The 18,465-nt window shown below is 59.9% G+C and overlaps 1 protein-coding gene across 3 annotated transcripts; it reads left to right on the forward strand.

The window, feature by feature from the left end:
* The first annotated feature begins 350 nt into the window (after positions 1-350).
* Positions 351-17,718, forward strand: LOC102453964 (major facilitator superfamily domain-containing protein 8-like). 3 transcript variants are annotated; one of them, XM_075938074.2, is made up of 12 exons: positions 351-689; positions 8,504-8,689; positions 9,494-9,556; positions 9,662-9,781; positions 10,274-10,353; positions 10,493-10,808; positions 11,849-11,922; positions 12,481-12,564; positions 13,895-14,024; positions 14,560-14,682; positions 16,413-16,543; positions 16,630-17,718. In XM_075938074.2, exons 1-12 carry the CDS (start codon positions 614-616, stop codon positions 16,714-16,716), a joined length of 1,470 nt encoding a protein of 489 aa, XP_075794189.1. In that variant the 5' UTR covers positions 351-613; the 3' UTR covers positions 16,717-17,718. The 3 variants fall into 3 exon arrangements, with proteins under 3 accessions (XP_075794189.1, XP_075794188.2, XP_089636862.1); XM_075938073.2 differs by having other exon boundaries at positions 14,610-14,682; XM_089780736.1 differs by lacking the exon at positions 351-689 and adding an exon at positions 7,920-8,415 and having other exon boundaries at positions 14,610-14,682.
* The last annotated feature ends 747 nt before the right edge of the window (positions 17,719-18,465 follow it).

Consider the following 18,465-nt stretch of genomic DNA (forward strand, 5'->3'; position numbering starts at 1 on the left):
GGGCGGGGCCCATCCCCGCACTGCCCGTGGGGGGGCTCTCCCGATCTCCCGGGGGGGGGGGGGCACAGGTGATTAGGTGGGGGAGGGGCGCCCATTGGTCCCAGGGCTGGGGGGAGGGGCGCCCTTCAGGCCCCGGGCTGGGCCCCATAACCACCCGCCCCCCCCTTCGGGTACCTGCTGCACGCGGGGCTGCGCTGCGCTCCCAGGCAGGTGCGGCGTCAGCTGCCAGCCCAGCCCCTCCCTCTGCTTGGGCCCTGCTGGGCCAGTGACTCCTCCATCCCCGCCTGCCCTGCCGTCCCGGGGCAGGGAGCGCACCCGGGGGACGAGAGGAGCCAGGTGTCCCTTGGCCTGGCTGGCTCCCGCCCAGAAACGCTGCCCCTGCGGCCGGGGGGAGGAGCCGGTGCACCGACGGATCCTTGCGGAGGCTGCGTGGGAAGCCGCGGGGCCGGGGCAGGTGGGGGTCCCTAGCCATGTGCACCGGAAGACTGCCCGGCTAGGCACCTGGGCTCTGCGCAGCAGCGATGGTCCCTGGCAGCAGAGACGCCGCAGCCGGGTTCTGAGTCTTGCAAGGAGCCGCCACCTTCACCGCGGCGGGAGGAACCCGGCAGGATCTATGGAGTATCAGAGGAAGAAGAAACTGACCAATTGCACCATTGGGCTCCTCTTCCTGTCGGGAGGGATCGAGTATGGTGAGCGCTGGGGCCAGGGGTGGAGGCGATACCCTGCCAATAGGGCTGCCAAGCCTCCAGGATTAGCTTGGAGGGAGTCTCCTTTAATTCAAGATTATGGCCTATGAGGAAATCTCCAGGAATAGGTGACGGGCAAGGTTGCCTGGGCCCTGAGTGTTAGAGCCAACTCCAGAGGCCTCTGCTGTCTTTGGGGCTCCCATGGAGCTGCTGTGCCAATGTCCACGAGTGACACACCCTGGTTTGTGTTCCATGGGGGGGTTATGAATTTTCATATCTGACCCCCATTGCCATAGTGTCAAAGCCTTGTGGATGTTAATCGACCTTCTGGACCGGATCAGTCTCCGTCTCATCATGTCTCAGATGGGAAACGGAGGTGGGGTTAACCAGTTTGCCTGAAGTCAGGCCACAAGTTGATGGCAGAGCTGGGCTCTGATTCTGTGTTGTGTTCTGGCCCCTATATGCTGCAGCTGCGTCCTCCAGTCAGGTACAAGCCCCTGGTACTGTGGGGTTTTGTGGATAGGCCTGGCACAATGACCCAGCTCTTGTCGCCAGGGTATGGTTGCACTACTCAGCACTCCAGCTATTCTAGACTGTCACAAATTAGGTTAATAGATGTTAAGCCCGGAACAGGCCATAGACATACTGCAGGCCACTGGATTTCACCAAGTTGGAGCAGGCCAAATTGAGACTGGAAGTGGGGAGGTGGAAAGGTGGCTCGGAATCAGAGCCAGCAGTAGTCAGGCCAGGATAGCAGGAGAGGAAAGAAAAAGCCCACTTAAGTCTTTGAATGGGAAGTGGAGGTGATGACCAATGTAGTATCATCTGCAAGCCATTTAGTAAAATAGTTAAGTCCAAAGCAGACTGTGAAGAACTTCAAAAGGATCTCAAAAAACTAGGTGACTGGGCAACAAAATGGGAGATGAATTTTCGTGTTGATAAAAGCAAAGTAATGCACATTGGAAAACATAATCCCAACTAAACATGCAAAATTATAGAGATTAAATTAGCTGTAACCACTCAAGAGAGAGATCTTGGAGTCATTGTGGATAGTTCTCTGAAAATATCCACTCAATACGCAGCAGCAGTCAAAAACGCAAACAGAATCATGGGGGGGGAAAAAGGGATAGAGAATGAGAAAACATATTGCCTTTATATAAATCCATGGTATGCCCGCTTCTTGAATACTGCATACACATGCGGTTGCCTCATCTCAAAAAAATATCTTGGCATTGGAAAAAGTTCAGAAAAGGGCAACAAAAATGATTAGGGGTTTGGAATGGCTGCCATATGAGGAGAAATTAATAAAACTGGGACTTTTCAGCTTAGAAAAAAGGAGACTAAGTGGGGGGGTATGATAAAGCTTTATAAAATCATGAATGGTGTGGAGAAAGTAAATAAGGAAAAGTTATTTATTTGTTCCCATAACACAAGAACCGCGAGTCACCATATGAAATGAATAGAAGATTTAAAACAAACAGAAGGAAGTCTTTCTTCACACGACACATAATCAACCTGTGGAACTCCTTGCCAGAGGATTTTGTGAAGATCAGGACTTTAACAGGGTTCAAAAAATAACTTGAGAAGTTCACGAAGGATAACAATGGCTGTTAGCCAGGGTGGGCAGGAACGGTGTCCCTAACCTCTGTTTGCCAGAAGCTGGGAATGGGTGACAGGGGAGGGATCACTTGATGATTCCCTGCTCTGTTCACTCCTTCTGGGGCACCTGGTATTGGTCACTGTTAGAAGAGAGCACACTGGGCCAGATGGACCTTTGGTCTGACCCAGTCTGGCTGTTCTTAGGGGGGTGGGGTGAGAGGTGAAGGCTACAGGGACCGTCACTGTTCTACTAGAGAACAGAAGATTGGCTTTGGAATCATACTGGCACTCCCTAAGAGCCTCCCCTTGTACGTCTGCCTCTGGCATGCGACCTTGCAGTGGGTCTGGTCCTGTCTCTCGCCGGCTCACTGGAGCAGCCTGAGCCCTGTCTTGGGCCCTTGACCCGGTGCTACCTTATTTTTCTGGCTAGGTGGTGCGATCTCACGTGAGAGCAGTCTCGGGCAGCGAGCCCCTGCCTGAAACCCTAGGGCTAGAGAATGTTTTAACAGCAGTGACTTGGGCCAGGGACTTGTGCCTCCCTCCCCTCACAAGCTGGTGGGGTAGCAAAGGGGTTGGTCACTGCACTACTTGTAGCTGCTTAGAAGGAGACGTCTGTGTGGTAGATCAGTCATGGGGAGTCTCCTGCCGCTCTACTGGCCATTCTGGGGATTGGAACAATGGTGGACAAGAGTCGTGGAAGGGTTTTGGGAGCTCACCGGGCCCTGCCGTGGGCTGGCTGGGTATGTGGGTTTGGTCCTAGATGGCTTTAGATACTGTTCTTTCCTGCCTAGGACTCTTTCCCTACGGCAGGACGTTCCCCAAACCGCTGGGAATTGCCTGGCCTGGAGTGGCCTCTCAGGTCCCCCAACTCCCCACAGCCAGGTGGAGTGTGTGTATGGCAGGAGGGAGTGTGGGGGGGTAGAGGGCTCGGGCTCCTGAAGCAGAACTGGCCGCCCAGTTTCCCCTGTTAATATTTTACAAGCTGTGAGCTGAGTCTGTAACTCATCCTCCAGGGTCAGCTGAAGGGTGGGACCGGAGGAGATGGGTGATTTACATCTGCCAACCGTTTGTCCAGGGAGCCTCCCCGAGGGCACTGGCTCTAGGTGGCTCAGCTGCTCCTGTCTCCCCTTCTTTCAGTAGACGGGGCTGTGTTGGTGGCAGAGGGTCCCCAGGACTGATGGGCATTTGCTGAGTCTCGGGTCAGGTCCTTGGGTCCTTCAGTTCCAGCTCCCCCCCCCTTTGGAGCTGTTGTTTGGTTTTTCTCTTGCCTGAGGGCCCGTAAGGGGCCAGTGATTTTAATACAGGAGGGGATGGAGGAAGGATCCTGAGCCTGTGGAGCTGGGTTTCCTTCCTCTGCCCTCCTTGCTGCTATGTCACTGCCTAGGATAAGGTTGCAAGTGCCATTGCTCCTCCTGCCCCAGGGGAATAACCCAGCCCCAGGCAAAGCCAGAAGCATCTCCCACTGCTTCCATGCCCGGCTGCTGCATAGCTAGCACCATGGGCTGCAGCAACGGGCAATGGCTATTGCCGGGAAGATACCCGAGTGGCTTCATGTCTGTTGCCATGGAGAAGGCTGTGGGAATAGCGGGTCCGGCAGAGCCTGGTGCTCTGCCCTGGTGGCAGGGGATGATCTGTAGAGCAGGTTTCCTTGATATCCCGCTTGAAGCCGGGCTGCACCATCCGAGGGCGTGCGTGGCTGGCAGGCATCCTGAGAAACGGCCGTGCTGAAGTGTTGAAACACTGGAGGTTTGACTGAGGACCATTCGCCGCTGTGCATATCCCAGCTCTTGGGCACACCTAGCACCTGTCCTGCCTCATGTCACACGGAGGGGAATTGGCTCAGATTGACGGCCAGTGCGCTGCGTTCCCTGACACAGCATGGGGAGCCTCCCCCACTCCACGTGCCCTCAGCTTAGTAGAGTGAGACTCACCAGGCCTTCTAAGCTCGGGTGTTGAGATCTACAGGTGCCAGGCCCAAGGAGACAGCCCCTGTCCGAAGAGCTCACACTATACGGAGTCAGGACAGAGGGGACAAGGAGAGGAGAGAGGAGGAAGAGCAGTAGAGCCAAGGCCAGAGCCTAGGTCCCTGGACTGCCTGTGTGCGCTGGGCCTCGCTGCTTCTCTTCACAGTATGACCAGGTGCCCCGGGTGGTTCTGGCTCCAGCTGAGCTCTGTATTCATGAATGTTGCTGGGCCGCATGCATTCTGCAGTCCCCTGGGACGCTATGAAGGGGATGAGCTGCCAAGGTCCCCCCGTCCGTCCCCCACTCTTGTTCAAATCCAGCATTTAGTCTCCTCTTTTGTCAGCTTCCAGCAGAGACTAGGGCTCTTGTCTGCCCTCTCTCCCGATCTGTGGCTTGCTAGAGGCCAGCAGTTTGCAAGTCATGCCCTGTCTCTGCTTGCTCTCCCGGCTGCTCAGACAGCAATCCAGAGCCACCTCCATGCCATAATCTGCCTGGCTTTCATGGTTGCTAGTCCCTAGAGAGGCTGCGAGACCTGGACTTGGTGCTACAAGCCTCATCCCTGTGCCCACAACTGGTACTCCAGGTGAACACCGCAGACCAGAGGAGGGATGAGGGGCCTGTCCCTACAGCAGCCACTTTGCTTCCAGCCCCTGTGTCGGTAGTTTTCCATCCATGCCCCGGCACGGAGAATGTAACATTTGTTGCTCAGTGCTTCTCCTCTGCCTTGGAGAGACTCCATCTCCTGGCACCTGCAGCTTCATCCAGATCCCTGGCCCCTTCCCTTAGCCCACGAATAACCAAGCCCAGGCTGCCCAGCTGGCGTCGCCTCCTCGTGCAAGGCGCTGCCCTGCTGTTGGGATGGGTGTTGTGCGGCTGGGTCGTCGGGGAGCACGGCCTATGGGACGAGGAAAGGAGAAGCGATTTACCTGAGCCTTCAAGGAGCTGATTTGCCGCTCCCCGTGGCCGCGTGAACTTCCCTCCAGCTCTGGGGAGAAGAGTGTGGTGCCGGCTGGGCTTCCCAGCCCGCGAGGGGAAGGGATCGGAGACGATGCCACTGAGCTGGTTAGTGCCAGGAGGACAAGGCCCCGGTACACAAGTGATTCACGAGCCAGGGAAGGATGGGAACATACACCAGTGAAACAACTCTCCGCTCTCCGTCCTGAGCCTCCTTGCCTCTCCTGCTCGCACCCGCCTTCGCCTGAGCTAGGTACAGCCATCGCCTCCACTGCTCTGAGCTCTCCGCTGCACATCCACCTCCCGCCCGATGCCTCCGCAGCAGCCTTCTCACTGATGGATGTGACCTCACCGGACCTCAGGGCCTCCACGCCACCCTCCTCGACCTCTGCTGCTGCTTGTGCTGGCGTCGCGCAGGCCTTGTCCTCGGCCTGCTCCGCTTCTCCCTTTGCAACCTGACCATCCAGGCTGATGACTCCTAGGGCTCCCTGTCCCCTCCTTAAACCGCACTGGCCAGCCCTTCTCTCCAGCTGGCTCGCTGCCACTCTACACCCAACAGTGCCCCAGCTGAGCTTCTCGCTGCCCCATCCCCACCCGGGCGCTGTTCGCAGCACCGCCCTCGGCCCTGTCACCCAGAGTTTGCACAGGAGCCGCCCTATGTAGCATGCTAGCTCCAGCAGAGCCAGCGGGGGGTGTCGGCAGCCCTAGTGTAGACAGAATGTAAACGGGTTGGCGAGGTTCACATTTGACTCCTCCCTCTCTTGGCTAGCCCCAGTCCCGCCTCTCTTCCTCCACAACCCAAGGGGTCTCCCCCCCTCGCCCCAGGGAAAACTCTCTGGGGTCACCTCCTTGCCCGTCTCATGGGGGAGTCCAGTGCAGGGGACAACATTTAAAAATGGTGACTGAGCAAGATGGCTTGGCTGGCAGGGGCCTGCGGGACTGAGTCTGGCCAAAGAGGAGGAGGGTGTGAGATGGGCTGGGGCACTAGCCTGGAGGACGCTATGTTGGCTCCCATGGGGAAGACGTCATTGAGGTCTCAAAGGGCAGCAGCAGAACCTTGAGGCTGAGCCAGTGGAAATCATTAACTAGGGCGGGAAGTCTCGGAGGGGCAGCCGTGTTAGTCTGTCACTTCAAAAACGAGGAGCCCTGAGGCCCTTGAGGCTATGTCGAGACTGCATCCCTCTTTCGGAAGAGGGATGTAAATGAGACAGATCGAAACTGCAAATGAAGCCGGGATTTGAATTTCCCGTGCTTCATTTGCCTAATCGCGTCACGGCGTTCTTTCAAACCACGGATCTTTCGAAAAAGGCTTTTCTTTTCGAAAGACCTGCACCTAGACCATGGTTCCACTTTCGAAACAGCGTTTTCCGAAAACGCCGTGACATGATTATGCAAATGAAGCACAAGACATGGTTATGCAAATGAAGCACGAGAAATTCAAATCCTGGCTTCCTTTGCAATTTCGATAGGTCTAATTTACATCCCTCTTTCGAAAGAGGGATATAGTTTAGACGTACCCTTAGGCTGTGTCTAGAGTACATGCCTCTGTCGGCAGAGGCATGTAGATTAGACACATAGGCAAAGGCAAATGAAGCCGCGATTTAAATGATTGCGGCTTCATTTACATTTACTTGGCTGCCACACTGAGCCGACAAACAGCTGATCAGCTGTTTGTCGGCTCGCGCGCTAGTCTGGACGCTCCCCTGCCGACATCAAAGCCCTTTGTCGGCAGCCCCGTTATTCCTCGTGGAATGAGATTTACCGGGGCTGCCGACAAAGGGCTTTGATGTCGACAGGGGGAGCGTCCAGACTAGCGTGCGAGCCGACAAACAGCTGATCAGCTGTTTGTCGGCTCAGCGCGGCAGCCATGTAAATGTAAATGAAGCTGCGATCATTTAAATCGCGGCTTCATTTGCCTTTGCCAAAACAACAAATCCACATGGCTCCGTCGACGGAGCCATGTAGTCTAGATGTACCCATAGAGACTAACCAAAATATATAGACTCAAGAGCTTTTGTGGGTGAGACCTGCTTCCTCAGCTGGGTTGGCATGTAAATAATGGAATCCGAGACAGAACAGCAGCAGAAGTACCTGTCGATTGTAGGGCTGGTGTTAATGAGGTGGAAGGGGAGTGTGGGCTGGTGACCTGAGGCTGCAGGATGTGGGTATTGCCTGTAAACATAGTGGGATGTCGGAGAAACCTCCCGGGTTTCACATGCCGTGCCGCCTCCTGGTCTGACACCTGATCCTGTTCCAGCTCCTAGCCTGGGCCTCAAAGGCTCTCCGGGGCTCAGGCCTCTCTGTCGCCACCAGCCGGGTTCCTCCAGGACTCCAGTGGCTGGAGCCCAAGGTGACGGTGTCCAGGTTTCTCAGCCCAGACCTGCAGCTCCTCCTCTGACAGCGGTGTGAGAACAGCCCCCGAGCTGGCTGCCATCTTGCTGGGACAGCCCAGAGAGGGCTGAGAGTGAGCGCCGTGCCCTGGGGCCCCGAGGCGCTGGGCAGCCCGGCAGCACTCGGACACCGTGGTGGTGGGCGCATTAGGGACGCTTACACGGGGCAGAGACAACCAACATGGTAGCTATGGGAACGACTCCCAGGCGTCTTGTCGCAGATACAGCAACTTGCCTGTGCTAAAACCGGGGGCTGGTAACCGGGGGAGTGTGGGAGGGCTTTGACTCTGGCCCCTGTTAAGCTCCATGGGGTTTCTCTGTCTCCCTCCTGCCATACCTGTGAAGGCTGCTGTGTAAACACCTCAGCAGGGCTCTGGAATAGCAGAGCGGCCTCTGACGGAGGGAAGGAGGCGCTGACAGGCCGAGGGGTGTTGCTCGAAGCAAGGAGGGCAAGGAGCCAAAGCCACGGGGGTGCTGCCGGGATCCACCTAGATCTGAGGAGCTGCCCCAGCCCCTTCTGTCCCAAGGGAGGGCGAAAGTCTGGGAGTCACTGGGGACTTAAGGCCCAGAGAGGGGCGGTTCGAGCTTTTGTGAGGTCGGCATCTCCCCTTCCTCGATACCTCAGTAATGGGATCTGGCTGCATGACCGGCAGTCGCAGTGGGTGGGGGACAGAGGCTGGCAGGTTTAGGGGACCCGGAGACCTTTGCCCACTTTGTTGAAGGCCGACCACACCCAGCCGGCGAGGGGCTCATGCTACGCCAAACCTGTCTCACGGGGTGGGCTGTCGGTCCGTCCCAGGGAGGCAGGAGCCTGGCTTCAGGGTAAGGATGAGCAGCAGTTTGGGCTGGGCCTCTTGCAGTCCTGTGGCGGGGAGGCCCTGACTGCCTGTCTCTCTCTGCTCCCCGTTAGCGGTGATTCTGCCCACGATCTGGGCCTACCTGCAGACACTCCATGCTGAGCCGTACTTCCTGGGCCTGGGCATCTCGGCCTTCAGCCTCACTGGCCTGCTGGTGGGGCCCCTCTTCGGGCACTGGTCTGATCGGAGCCAGCGCACCAAAGCCGTCATCCTCTTTGCCAACATGTTTGAGATAGCGGGTGAGCGAGCGAGCGAGTGGAGGCCGGCTGGGGGCTGCTTCCCTGCTGGGAGCAGGCCGGCGTGCCCGTGTGGCTCTCGGGAAGGGTGGGTGGGAGGGCAGGCTTAGCCACGCTTTCCTGAGGCTGTGAACAGGCAGCACCAAGCTCTGAACGCAGGCACGTGAGGCCCTGACGTACGGAGGTCCCGAGCGCTTGCTCGGCTCCTAGGAACCTCCAGAGCCCACATGGCTGCAGCATCGGATGAGCTCGTTAACCAGGGTCCGTTGCCAAAGGTGGCCTGGGGGATCCTGGGGGGCAGAATTCAACCTGCAGAGCTGTTGGTGCTGCCCCTGCAGCCGGACGGAGCCCGGCTCTGTCCTAGCATCCCCGCAGGAGCCGGCCGCGCTGGCAGCTAGCAAAGTACCGTTCACGCAGCCCGCGGGCTCGGCTGCAGGGGCGTTGGGCTCCCAGGACGACGAGTGTGGCGCCTGCAATGCCGCTTGAGCACAGGGACCCTTTTCGGAGCAGGGTGACAATCCTCCTGCCGGCAGCATGAGGGCACAGGAGCCGGGATCGCCGCTTCTCCCCCCGCCCCCCCACTCTGCCTGCGAGCTGGAGTTGTGAAGGGCTCAGCCCTGCTCCTGCAGGCGTACCTGGGGTTGAGTTATAGGCAGTAGCTGACAGTGGTGCCCTGCCACTGGGCTAGCTCAGCTGGCTGCCGGAACGCGCTCCCACCCTGTTCCTGGCTGGCCCGGCCGTGGCCGGCTGCGAGTTTGCATGTTCCCCCCTGCGTTACCTGATGGTTTTTGTCCCCCCCAATTGCAGGGAATTTCATGTACTTCATGGGCATTTCCAAGTGGCTTCTCCTGGGCAGCCGGCTGGTGGCAGGTGAGAGCTGCTGGTGGGGAAGCTGAGGGCCGCGGGGGGTTTCCAGATCTGGGGGCTGTTGGAGCATGCCCCATCTCTTGGCCCGGCTGTCTTTGTCTCTGGTAGGTGTCGGGACAGGAGTGGGGGCCTCCATCTTTGGCTATCTCACCCGCTCCACCACCTCCCAGGAGCGTGCCACGGTGTTCGCGGCGGTGATGGCATGCCGGCAGGTCGGGCTGCTGATCGGTATGGTGTCCCTGGAGCCCCACGCCCTGCCCACCCACACGGGCCGGGGCAGCAGGCGCTCCGCATGGGGGGAGGGGTGGGCATGAGCCAGGAGCTGGGGCTTAGTGTGGCCTGCCCCATGCACCAGGCTCTTGCCCTCGTGCTGCCCCCTTGGCTGTGGAGAGGGGCTGCTGCAGGGAGCTGGCTCTGCTCTGGCTGCCCTGTGCCCCGGAGAGCTTGCTGTGGGAACTGAGGTGCGGATTAGGAAGGGGGTGGGACGTGCGGTGCCAGTCCATGGTGGCGCTGCCTCTTGCGGCGGGGGAGGAGGGGGGTATTTAGCAAAGGCCCGTGGCAGAGAGGCTCCTGCCTGAGGCAGTGGGGGTGGGTGTGAGGGACCCCAGGGTCTCCCTGATGGCACCGTTCTTGCCCTTCCTGCCGCAGAGGGGGGTGCCGGATGGAACCCTCTGGGTTCCTCCAGTGCCCAGCTCCGACCCGCCGTCTCTTTGTGCTCAGGACCTGCCTGTAACCTCTTCCTGCGGCTCTGTAACTTCCGGCTGGGGCCCTTTGAGGTCAACAAGTTCACCGCCCCTGGCGTGAGTACGCCGGCCGGCCGGCCCTGGCTTCCCAGGGCGACGCTTGCAGCTGTGAGCGCTTGCCCTGAGCCCCACCCTGCTCCCCGGGCGGGGGGCTGCGGTTCCGGGCTCTCAGGCCCGTCTGTCTGTCTGTCTGCAGCTCTTCATGTGCCTGCTCTGGGTCCTGCTGCAGTTTGTCGTCATGGCGATGTATTACGACCTGCAGCCCGGGCCCCACCTGCAGCGCGCGGCGCTGGCGGCGCCGGAGGAGGAGGAGAAGCCCTTGGTGCAGCATGAGGCTGGCCAGGAGGAGAGAGACGGGCAGCACGGCTATGGCAGCACTGGCACTGCCCAGCGGGCGCCCGGCGAGCCCCCCGAGGGGGACGAGTACCGCTATGTGCCCAACGGGCACCTGGCCGAGGAGGAGGGCCGAGAAAAGGAGACGAGCCCGTTCCAGAACTTCAGCGTCATGCGAGGTGAGCACCCCCCGCAGCCCAGCCTTTCGGGGGATCCAGCTGGGAGCCCGGTGGGGGCCCGCAAAGCAACCTCACATGCCTCCCTTATGGTCAGTACCATGCTGGGCCATCCCATGGTCCATGTGGGTCGTATAGCAGGCCCCCAGAGCACAGTGTCTGCAGACCAGGTGGTGGGCGTGTCGGAGGGGGAAGGTGCCATGCACCTTCAGATGGTTCTGAAACTTAGACCCAAATGCCAAAAGTTGGGACTTGAAGGGTTAATATTTGGTGCAGATGCAGACAGCCCTGCCCCAAGGAACGTAGTGTCAAGGCAGACACAAAGGGCAACACTGGGAAGATTGCCCCTACTATAGAGTTAGGAACAGGCCCAGAGAGACGAGTGCGGTTCCACCATGAGAAGGGGGGGCGGTTTGTCATGGGCTCTGCTTGGTGTAGGGGGTGCACGGGTGTGACAGCACAGTCGGGGTTCCCCCGATCCTGCACCCCCGTAGCAGCCATATCAGTCTCCACCAGTCAGCAGAATAGAGAGGGGTTTATTGATTTTCCAGAATACAGCACAACATAGACGTGATGTGGCAATAGGAGGGGGGCTAGGGGGTTAGGATGCCCCAGACACCGAGCCCCTAGTCTCCAAGCCCCCTCCCTAGGCTGTCTCCATCATGTTTCCAGCCCCAGACTCACTCTTCCTCCCCCCATGTACTTCCTTTGTTCCATCCTCCTTCCCGCCGGTCAGGGCCGTGTCTGGCCCCCCTGCCGGGCCGTGCTCACAGACAGGGCCCGTAGGGGACAGCCCAAGCCTAGCGACCAGCAAGATGCCCCACTACGTCACATAGTTTGAACATTCAAGCCCTGGTGCTAATGAGGTGCCTCAGCGTGGCCCCCATCCCGACGCTTTGCATGTGTCACCCCCCTTTCCCTGCCGCCTCATGGGCTTGTTGGCCTGCTGCACTGGTAACGGGGTGACCGGGAGGGCTCCTTCCCCGTGGGGGTGGTGGCTGCGCCCGGATCCCAGCCTGTGACGTCCCCTGGTGTCCTTGCAGAGTACCTGCGGGAGGAGGTGGTGGTTCTGCTCACTGCCCAGTTCATCACCCTCTTCAACCAAACAGCCTTGGAGGTGAGTCGCTGGGGGCGTGGTGGGCAGGTTGATCCTTTCTGCTCCCACCCAGATGGGGAGGGGGGTCCTCTCCCTCAGACTGGGTCTAGGTGTGCCCAGTCCTTTCCTTCCCGGGGTCTGGAGATCTATAGAGGGGGAGAACGGGGGTCTCCTCTCCCCTCCGTGTGGTGCTCCGGCCTTTCCCGGACCCCAGGTAGAGTTCTCTTCTCTCCTGCGCCTGGCGCCCAGAGAGATGGGCACCTCTCCTAGGGCTCAGGGCTCCTTGTGCAGCAGGACAAGGGGAAGCCCAGAATTTGGGTGAACGTTGGGCGTGACCCAGGGTTACCTCCAGCTTAGGGAAGACGGGCAAGAGCAGAGACCCAACACGCTGGTCAGGAGAACCCTCCCACCGGCAATACCCCCAGGCAGAGTGGGGGGCACCCCATAGGTGAGGGTCTGTACCCGCCCATCCTGCCCCGAGGGGGCTCCTCACTGCCGTGATTGGAGGGTGGCACTGCCTTGCCCATGCAGACGTGTGACTGTAGGCTGCTTTCTGCACCCGTCTGTGTCCGTCTCCAGACCATGGTGACCCCCATCACCCAGCGCTACCTGAGCTTCGGGGAGCTGGAGAACAGCATCATGTACTTCCTGTGCGGCATCGAGGTAGGCAAGCCCAGCGGTGGGGTCCTGGCAGCAGGCAGGTGTCCATCCTCCAGCTAGGCCTGCCAGATGCTTTCACCAAAAACCCTGAATGTGGCAGGAAAAAACTTGGTTGGGGGGGGGGGGACAAAAACAAGGAAATGAAAGCTGTTGAGCAAAAAAAAAAGAAAACTAAAAAAAGTCGCTGCGCCTTTAAGAATCCCCACGCTCCTCGCTTCCCCACACCAGACACGGCAGGGGAGCAAGGTCCCTGCCGGCCTTCACCTGAACAGGGGCCAGAAATACCAGACTGTGCGGGCGAAAACCAGACACCTGGCAACCCTACCCATAGCGCGTGTGCACGGGCACGATCCAGGCCTTGCCCAGGGCACTCGCGATCTTTGACACTCTTCCCTCTCAGCTCTCGCTCCAGCTTCCCTGGAGCCCTGGCGCACCAGGCTGCATGCTCTGGGCTGTGCTAAGCGAGGGGCGCTGAGCTGTGGGCACTGCTGAGGGCCAGGCTGCTCTCAGTCCCGCCCCTTCCTCCCTCGGTCCCGCCCACTTTCCCGGGGCTGGCAGAGGCTGTCCGCTCGGCTGACCCCAGGCGTTAGCTCTGTGTACAGCCAGAGTGGGGGTGGCCTAGAGCTAGCCTCCTCCATCACTAAGCCAAGCTCTCCTCTGGCAGCCCCCCAGCCCCGTGCTCTGCCTAGCTCAGGCACGGGGGGAGGCTGGTCATGCTGGCGCTCCAGCCAGCCAGGCCTCTCCTGCACAGCCCGTTTCTGTGTCTGCACCCCCCCTTCCACGGGAACGCTGCCCCATTGCGTGCGTCCCCTGGCAGCCCCTCTGGGAGGCGTTAGGGCCCCTCCCTGCATGGGCGGGGCTGAAATGACCTTGCCCAGCTGCGCTGGCACTCTCACTGTTCCCACGGGTGGGGCTGGCCTTGTGCTAGCGTGCAGGGAGAGGGGAGTGCCAGGGCAGAGGTGCCCGGAGCGTCAGACAGAACGAGCACGGATGCCGTCTCTGCCCTTGTGCCAGCAGCACGTGGAGTGGGGCATCCCTGCCAGCGCTCTGTGTTGGCACCGAGGGCACCAGGCTGGGGCAACCTCATCCCCAGGTGCCGTGGCCCTGCTGAGCTGCATTGGGCCTGGAGCCAGGCTGGCACCTGTGCCCGGGCATGGCCTGCCTGTTAGCAGGGGAAGGGCCAGAGTGCTGAGGCTGTGAGGGGGGAGGGCAGACCGCGGAGCCCTGGCGAGCAGTGACTCATTGGCTTCCCCGGGGGGGGGGGGGGCATTTCTGCCTGGGCTCTGCACCCAGCCTGGGGGGCTGTAATAACCCGGCTCCTCCCGCCCCCCAGGTGATCTGCGGCTTCTTCCTGGTGCGCTGCCTCAGCAGCCGCCTCCCCGACCGTGTGATCCTGGTGCTCGGGCTGGTCATCTGCAACGTGGCCTGTGTCTGGTGCCTGCTCTTCCTGGCGCGGCCCCGAGGTAACCGACTGCCCCACCCCCGGTAACCGCTCTGCTGGGACTGCCGGGTCCTCTCTCCCTAGGCAGGCACGCTGCCCCGCCCTCCCGTGGGCTCCCGGGACTCGCTTGGAGGGGCTGAGTTTGTTGGCTGGGGGTGGGGCGGGGGTAGGATCTCTGGGCTGCGGGCACCTTGCCTAGCTCAGGCTGGCCCAGTAGTGCCAGGCGCTGGGTGGTGGAGAGGAATCCTGCCCGGATGGGGCGGTTTTGCTCAGCCGTGCCAGGCCCAGTGCCTTGGGGGTGCTGTGGTTCCCCAGCCCCTCTCCCTGCTCCATGCCCAGTGCAGGGGCCAGGGAGTGCTCTCGGGGGTGCCCAGAGTCAGGAAAGTCTGGTCCTCTGCAGAGTAGGAAAGCTAGCAACTGAGCCCGGAGCCCGCCGGCGGGGGGCAGAGATGCCAGGAGCTTGCCCATCTCGAGCGAGAGGCCTCGGTTTGAGCACCTGGGGCTCTTAGTTTGCCAGGCCCATCCTGCCCCTGCCATGTCTGCTCTGCTGCCCACAGGGAGCTTTCCTGTCCTGCTGACCGAGCTGGTGGTCGGCGTGTTCCTGCAGGTGCTGGGGCTGCCCTTCGTGGCCGTCTCCCAGGTCTCGCTCTTCTCCAAGGTCACAGCGGAAAAAACACAAGGTGAGCCTCAGGGAGGGGGGGGGTCAGTGCCCGGCACTGGGGCGTGGTGCCTGCTGCCTGCCCACCCTGAGAGCGTGCAGTGAGGCTCCGAGCCCCCCCCCGCACTGTCCTGCCTGCCCCATCTCACTCCAAGCCCTGATTCCGCACCTGACAGGTGTGTGCCTTAAAACACCCACATGACCTCTGTGCACTCAGCCTCTCCCGCCCCCTCGGGCCTTGTAGAGACCCCACAGCGGCAGCTCAGGGCAGCTGGGATCGTGGGTGGTGCCCTGCATTAAGGGCATGGGACTGTTCACTTCACCCGAGTCTGGCCCGCCCGTCAGGGTCTTGGTATTGGCGCAGGTCACTCTGTTCCAGGAGGAGGTGCTCATCTGGGCACCGGGCCCCCGTTCCATGGCTGTGCTTGGCTCCCGATCGATGGCTAGGGTCCAATTTCTGCCCTGCTCCCAGCGGCTGAGTCCCGCCTCCACTCCATGCTGGCTGGGTCCCTTTTAGCTCAGAGCCCGGCTTGCAGGTGATCGGAGCCGCTCCTGCCCCGGATGAATGGGAACGCCCTTCCCAGCAGGCTCCCTGAGTGACCCTGTAAGATCAAAGTGCACTGGGATCCTCCGTGAGGCCTTGCTGCTGTCTGCCACCTAGCACTGGGTGAATCTACAGGGATGGGCGGAAGCCCCGGGGTGGCACAGGTGGACAGGCAAAGCCTAGCGTGGAAAAAGGGTAGCCAGCTGCCTATTGCTGTGACCAGGGGCCACCGACCCCACTGGGCTTGCAGAAATGTAGAGCTCAGGGGACCTTGAGAGGTTGTCCACGTTCCAGTCCCTGGTGCTGAGGCAGGGCTAGATAGACCTAGACCTAGGCCAGTCTGGCCTTTAAAACGTGATGGGGTTGTCGCAGCCTGGTCCAGAGCTTCCCTTCCCTCTCAAGGCCTAACCTAAGCCTCCCTTGCTGCAGACCAGCCTGTTGGGACGTGTCCTGCCTCCAGTGGCCACGGAGAACAATTGGCCTTTGTCCTGTCTCTACCAGCCCTGAACGCATTTAAAGTCTGTTGTCCAGTCCCCCTTTGCTGTTGACTAAACAGGCCCAGGTTTTAACCTGGCCCCTCCCGTCGGGTTTCCCAACCTGTTTCTTTCCAGTCCGGTGCCACGCTGGATTTGAGCCAGAGAGGAGGCCTCCGCCGACAGCGAGCTCTGAGCCTTTGCTGGTGTATTTTTTGCCAGCTGTTGGTGTGAGCGGCGTGGAGGGACTGGGCGTAGCTTGGGGAAGGAATTCTCTTGGGAGCAGCCGGTCCCATTGACGGACTGGTGCTCAGATCCAGCGTGATGGAGAGGCAAAGATTCCGACTGCAGGGGCTACGGCTGTGCTGCTCGGACCAGCGGAAAGCATCTGAGCCCCACATCCCATGGGGCTGTTTGTGGGGCTGGGCGCTGCTTCTCTCTCTGGCTTGCCTGCTCTCTCCCAAGCTGTCATTCTCTGCAATTGCTGGGCTGGTCCAGCCACCTCGGGCCCGTTTTCTCTGCCCCCTTGGCTGGCGGGGATACAGCCCAACACCCAGGCAGTCTCGCTGGTTCCCTTCCCAGATGGCCGTTGTCGGTGGCACTGTTAACGCTCAGGCACTAGGAAGGCACGGTCCCATCCCCACCTGGGGAGAGGCTGCCCCTGTGAGCACATGGCTGAGTCCGGCTCTGGGGATGGCAGGCAGCACTAACCTTTGTGTTCTCCCTGGGCCTTAGGGTTCAGCCAGGGCCTGCGGCGGTCTGTGGGGGGCGTCGCCACCATTCTGGGGCCCCTGTGGGCTGGAGGTCTGACCGAGAACCTCTATGTCATGCTGGGGGTGATGATGGGCCTGCTGAGCCTGCTGACGGTGAGCACCCAGGGACGACCCCTGCCCCCTCCCCAGCCCCCTTCCCTGGGGGATCCTGCAGGCTGATGGCTCTTCTGCTGCTGCAGGTTATGGTCGGGCTCTCGTACTCTTACCTGGTGGAGCCGCCCAGGGGCTACGTGCCGGGACCGTCCCAGGAGGAGCAGCGCTCGTGACCTCCCGACTCTCCACGGCGCGCCCCACGGGACTGCACGGCTCGAAGCCACCAAGGTGAGCGCCTCAGAGCTGTGGAGCTCGGGGCGCCTCCTCTGCTCTCATGGCCAAACGGCCCTGGAGCAAGCAGCCCACCGTGCCTGGGGGAGCCTGGGCGAGGCCAGCAGCTCCTGCCTGTACAGCCCTGCTGGGGCCGCTCCAGGCTGTGTAACCTCCAGGGAACCGGCGCAGGATGTTTGACGGGGAGACAGAGAAGGGCTTGATGCTCCATGGGCTGCAGAGCCGCAGTGAGAGACCAGGGAATCTGCGGAAGAGCATTTGACCCTCCTTTGGCCTTGGCTCTTGTCACTGTTGTACAGGAGCAAGCAAACACTTCCCAGGGTGCACATGGCATTAAAAAAAATCTCTTGATGGCCCATGTATGGGGGGGGAGGGAGGGGTGAAGGAAATTCCTCAATAAAAAAGTCAGTGAGAGAGGCGCTGGTGGTTCTTCTTAGAGGCCTTCGTGCCTAAATGTGGACATGCTTGCCCGAACCCCCTTAACTCTGCCCTTCACCGTCCATGCGGTGCCTCTGTCCCTAAGCTACCCCCTCTCTGCACCTTTTCCCTACCTTGACTGGGACGTTGGTAGTTAACCTGCAAACCTGCCAGCCGCTAGCTTTGAGCTCCAGCTCGCCTTCCCTTTCCAGGGCCCTTAGCCCTCTGTAAACACACCGGGCCCCCATTGCTGAAAGACCTCAGATAAGAAGTGGCTGAGCTGTGTCTGTTTGTTACACCTGGCTGGAGGGCAGTGTGTGCTGTTCCTATATTTAGAAAAGGCCCTAGGGCTGTTCTGAGGAATTACGACCCCTGGGGAAATGGTTGCCACAATCATGTAAAGGTAAAATAACTAATCCAGCTGGAAGCTCGTGATCTGAGAGGATCCAGTGCTGATCCTGTGGCAGAAAAGGCTGGCTCCCTAATCTATTAATTCTTTGTATGTGGCAATAAAAGAGCAAGAGCCAGCTTGCCTGATATATTTAGACTTCCACAAGGCCTTTGAGGCTCCTCACCAGAGGCTATGGAGAAAGCTGCACCTCATAAGGTGCATGACCTGGTGCTGTCATGGATCAAAAATGAGCGAAGCAGCAGAGCTCAAAGAACAGGAGTAAAGGGGGGATTTTCATTGTGGCGTAAGGAGCCAAGTCCTCAAAGGCATTCAGGCTTCCATTGAAACCAGTGGGAGTTAGGAGCCTACATACGCACTCGAATCTAGGTCAAGGGGCCTGGTGGGCTGCCTCAGGATTCTGTACTGACGCAGTGTTCGTCTTACTCATTAACCGTCAGCAGCGGGCTGGGTTGTGAGCTGGTAAAACGTGCAGTAGCCACAGTTATTCAGTCACATACTGAGGGGGCTGTGCAGAGCTTCAGAGCACCTTACTCCAGCCTGAACGATAAATGCACCATCACGCACACTGGAGGGGGAAACCAAACAGCCCAGCTTCTCGCTTGGCTGCACCTGCTCAGGGAAAGGGCTTGGACAGCTTTGCTCAACATGCCGAGATGGCAGGCTACATAAGGAGCAGGCCAGCGAATACCTCGGAAAGCAGGGAGTGGTCTGGTCTCATCTGGCTCGTGGTTGCCCCATCTCAGACTGGAAAGTGAGAGTTTTTTTTGGGGGGGGGGGGAATGAGAGAGTCTCTGAAGCAGAAAGAGAGAAAAGATTGGGATTGTCTCCTTAGAAAAGAGAGAGAACAGGTGCCGTGATGGAA

The sequence above is a fragment of the Pelodiscus sinensis genome, chromosome 10 (genome assembly GCF_052426305.1).
Source record: "Pelodiscus sinensis isolate ZL-2025 chromosome 10, ASM5242630v1, whole genome shotgun sequence".
Lineage (NCBI taxonomy): Eukaryota > Metazoa > Chordata > Testudines > Trionychidae > Pelodiscus > Pelodiscus sinensis.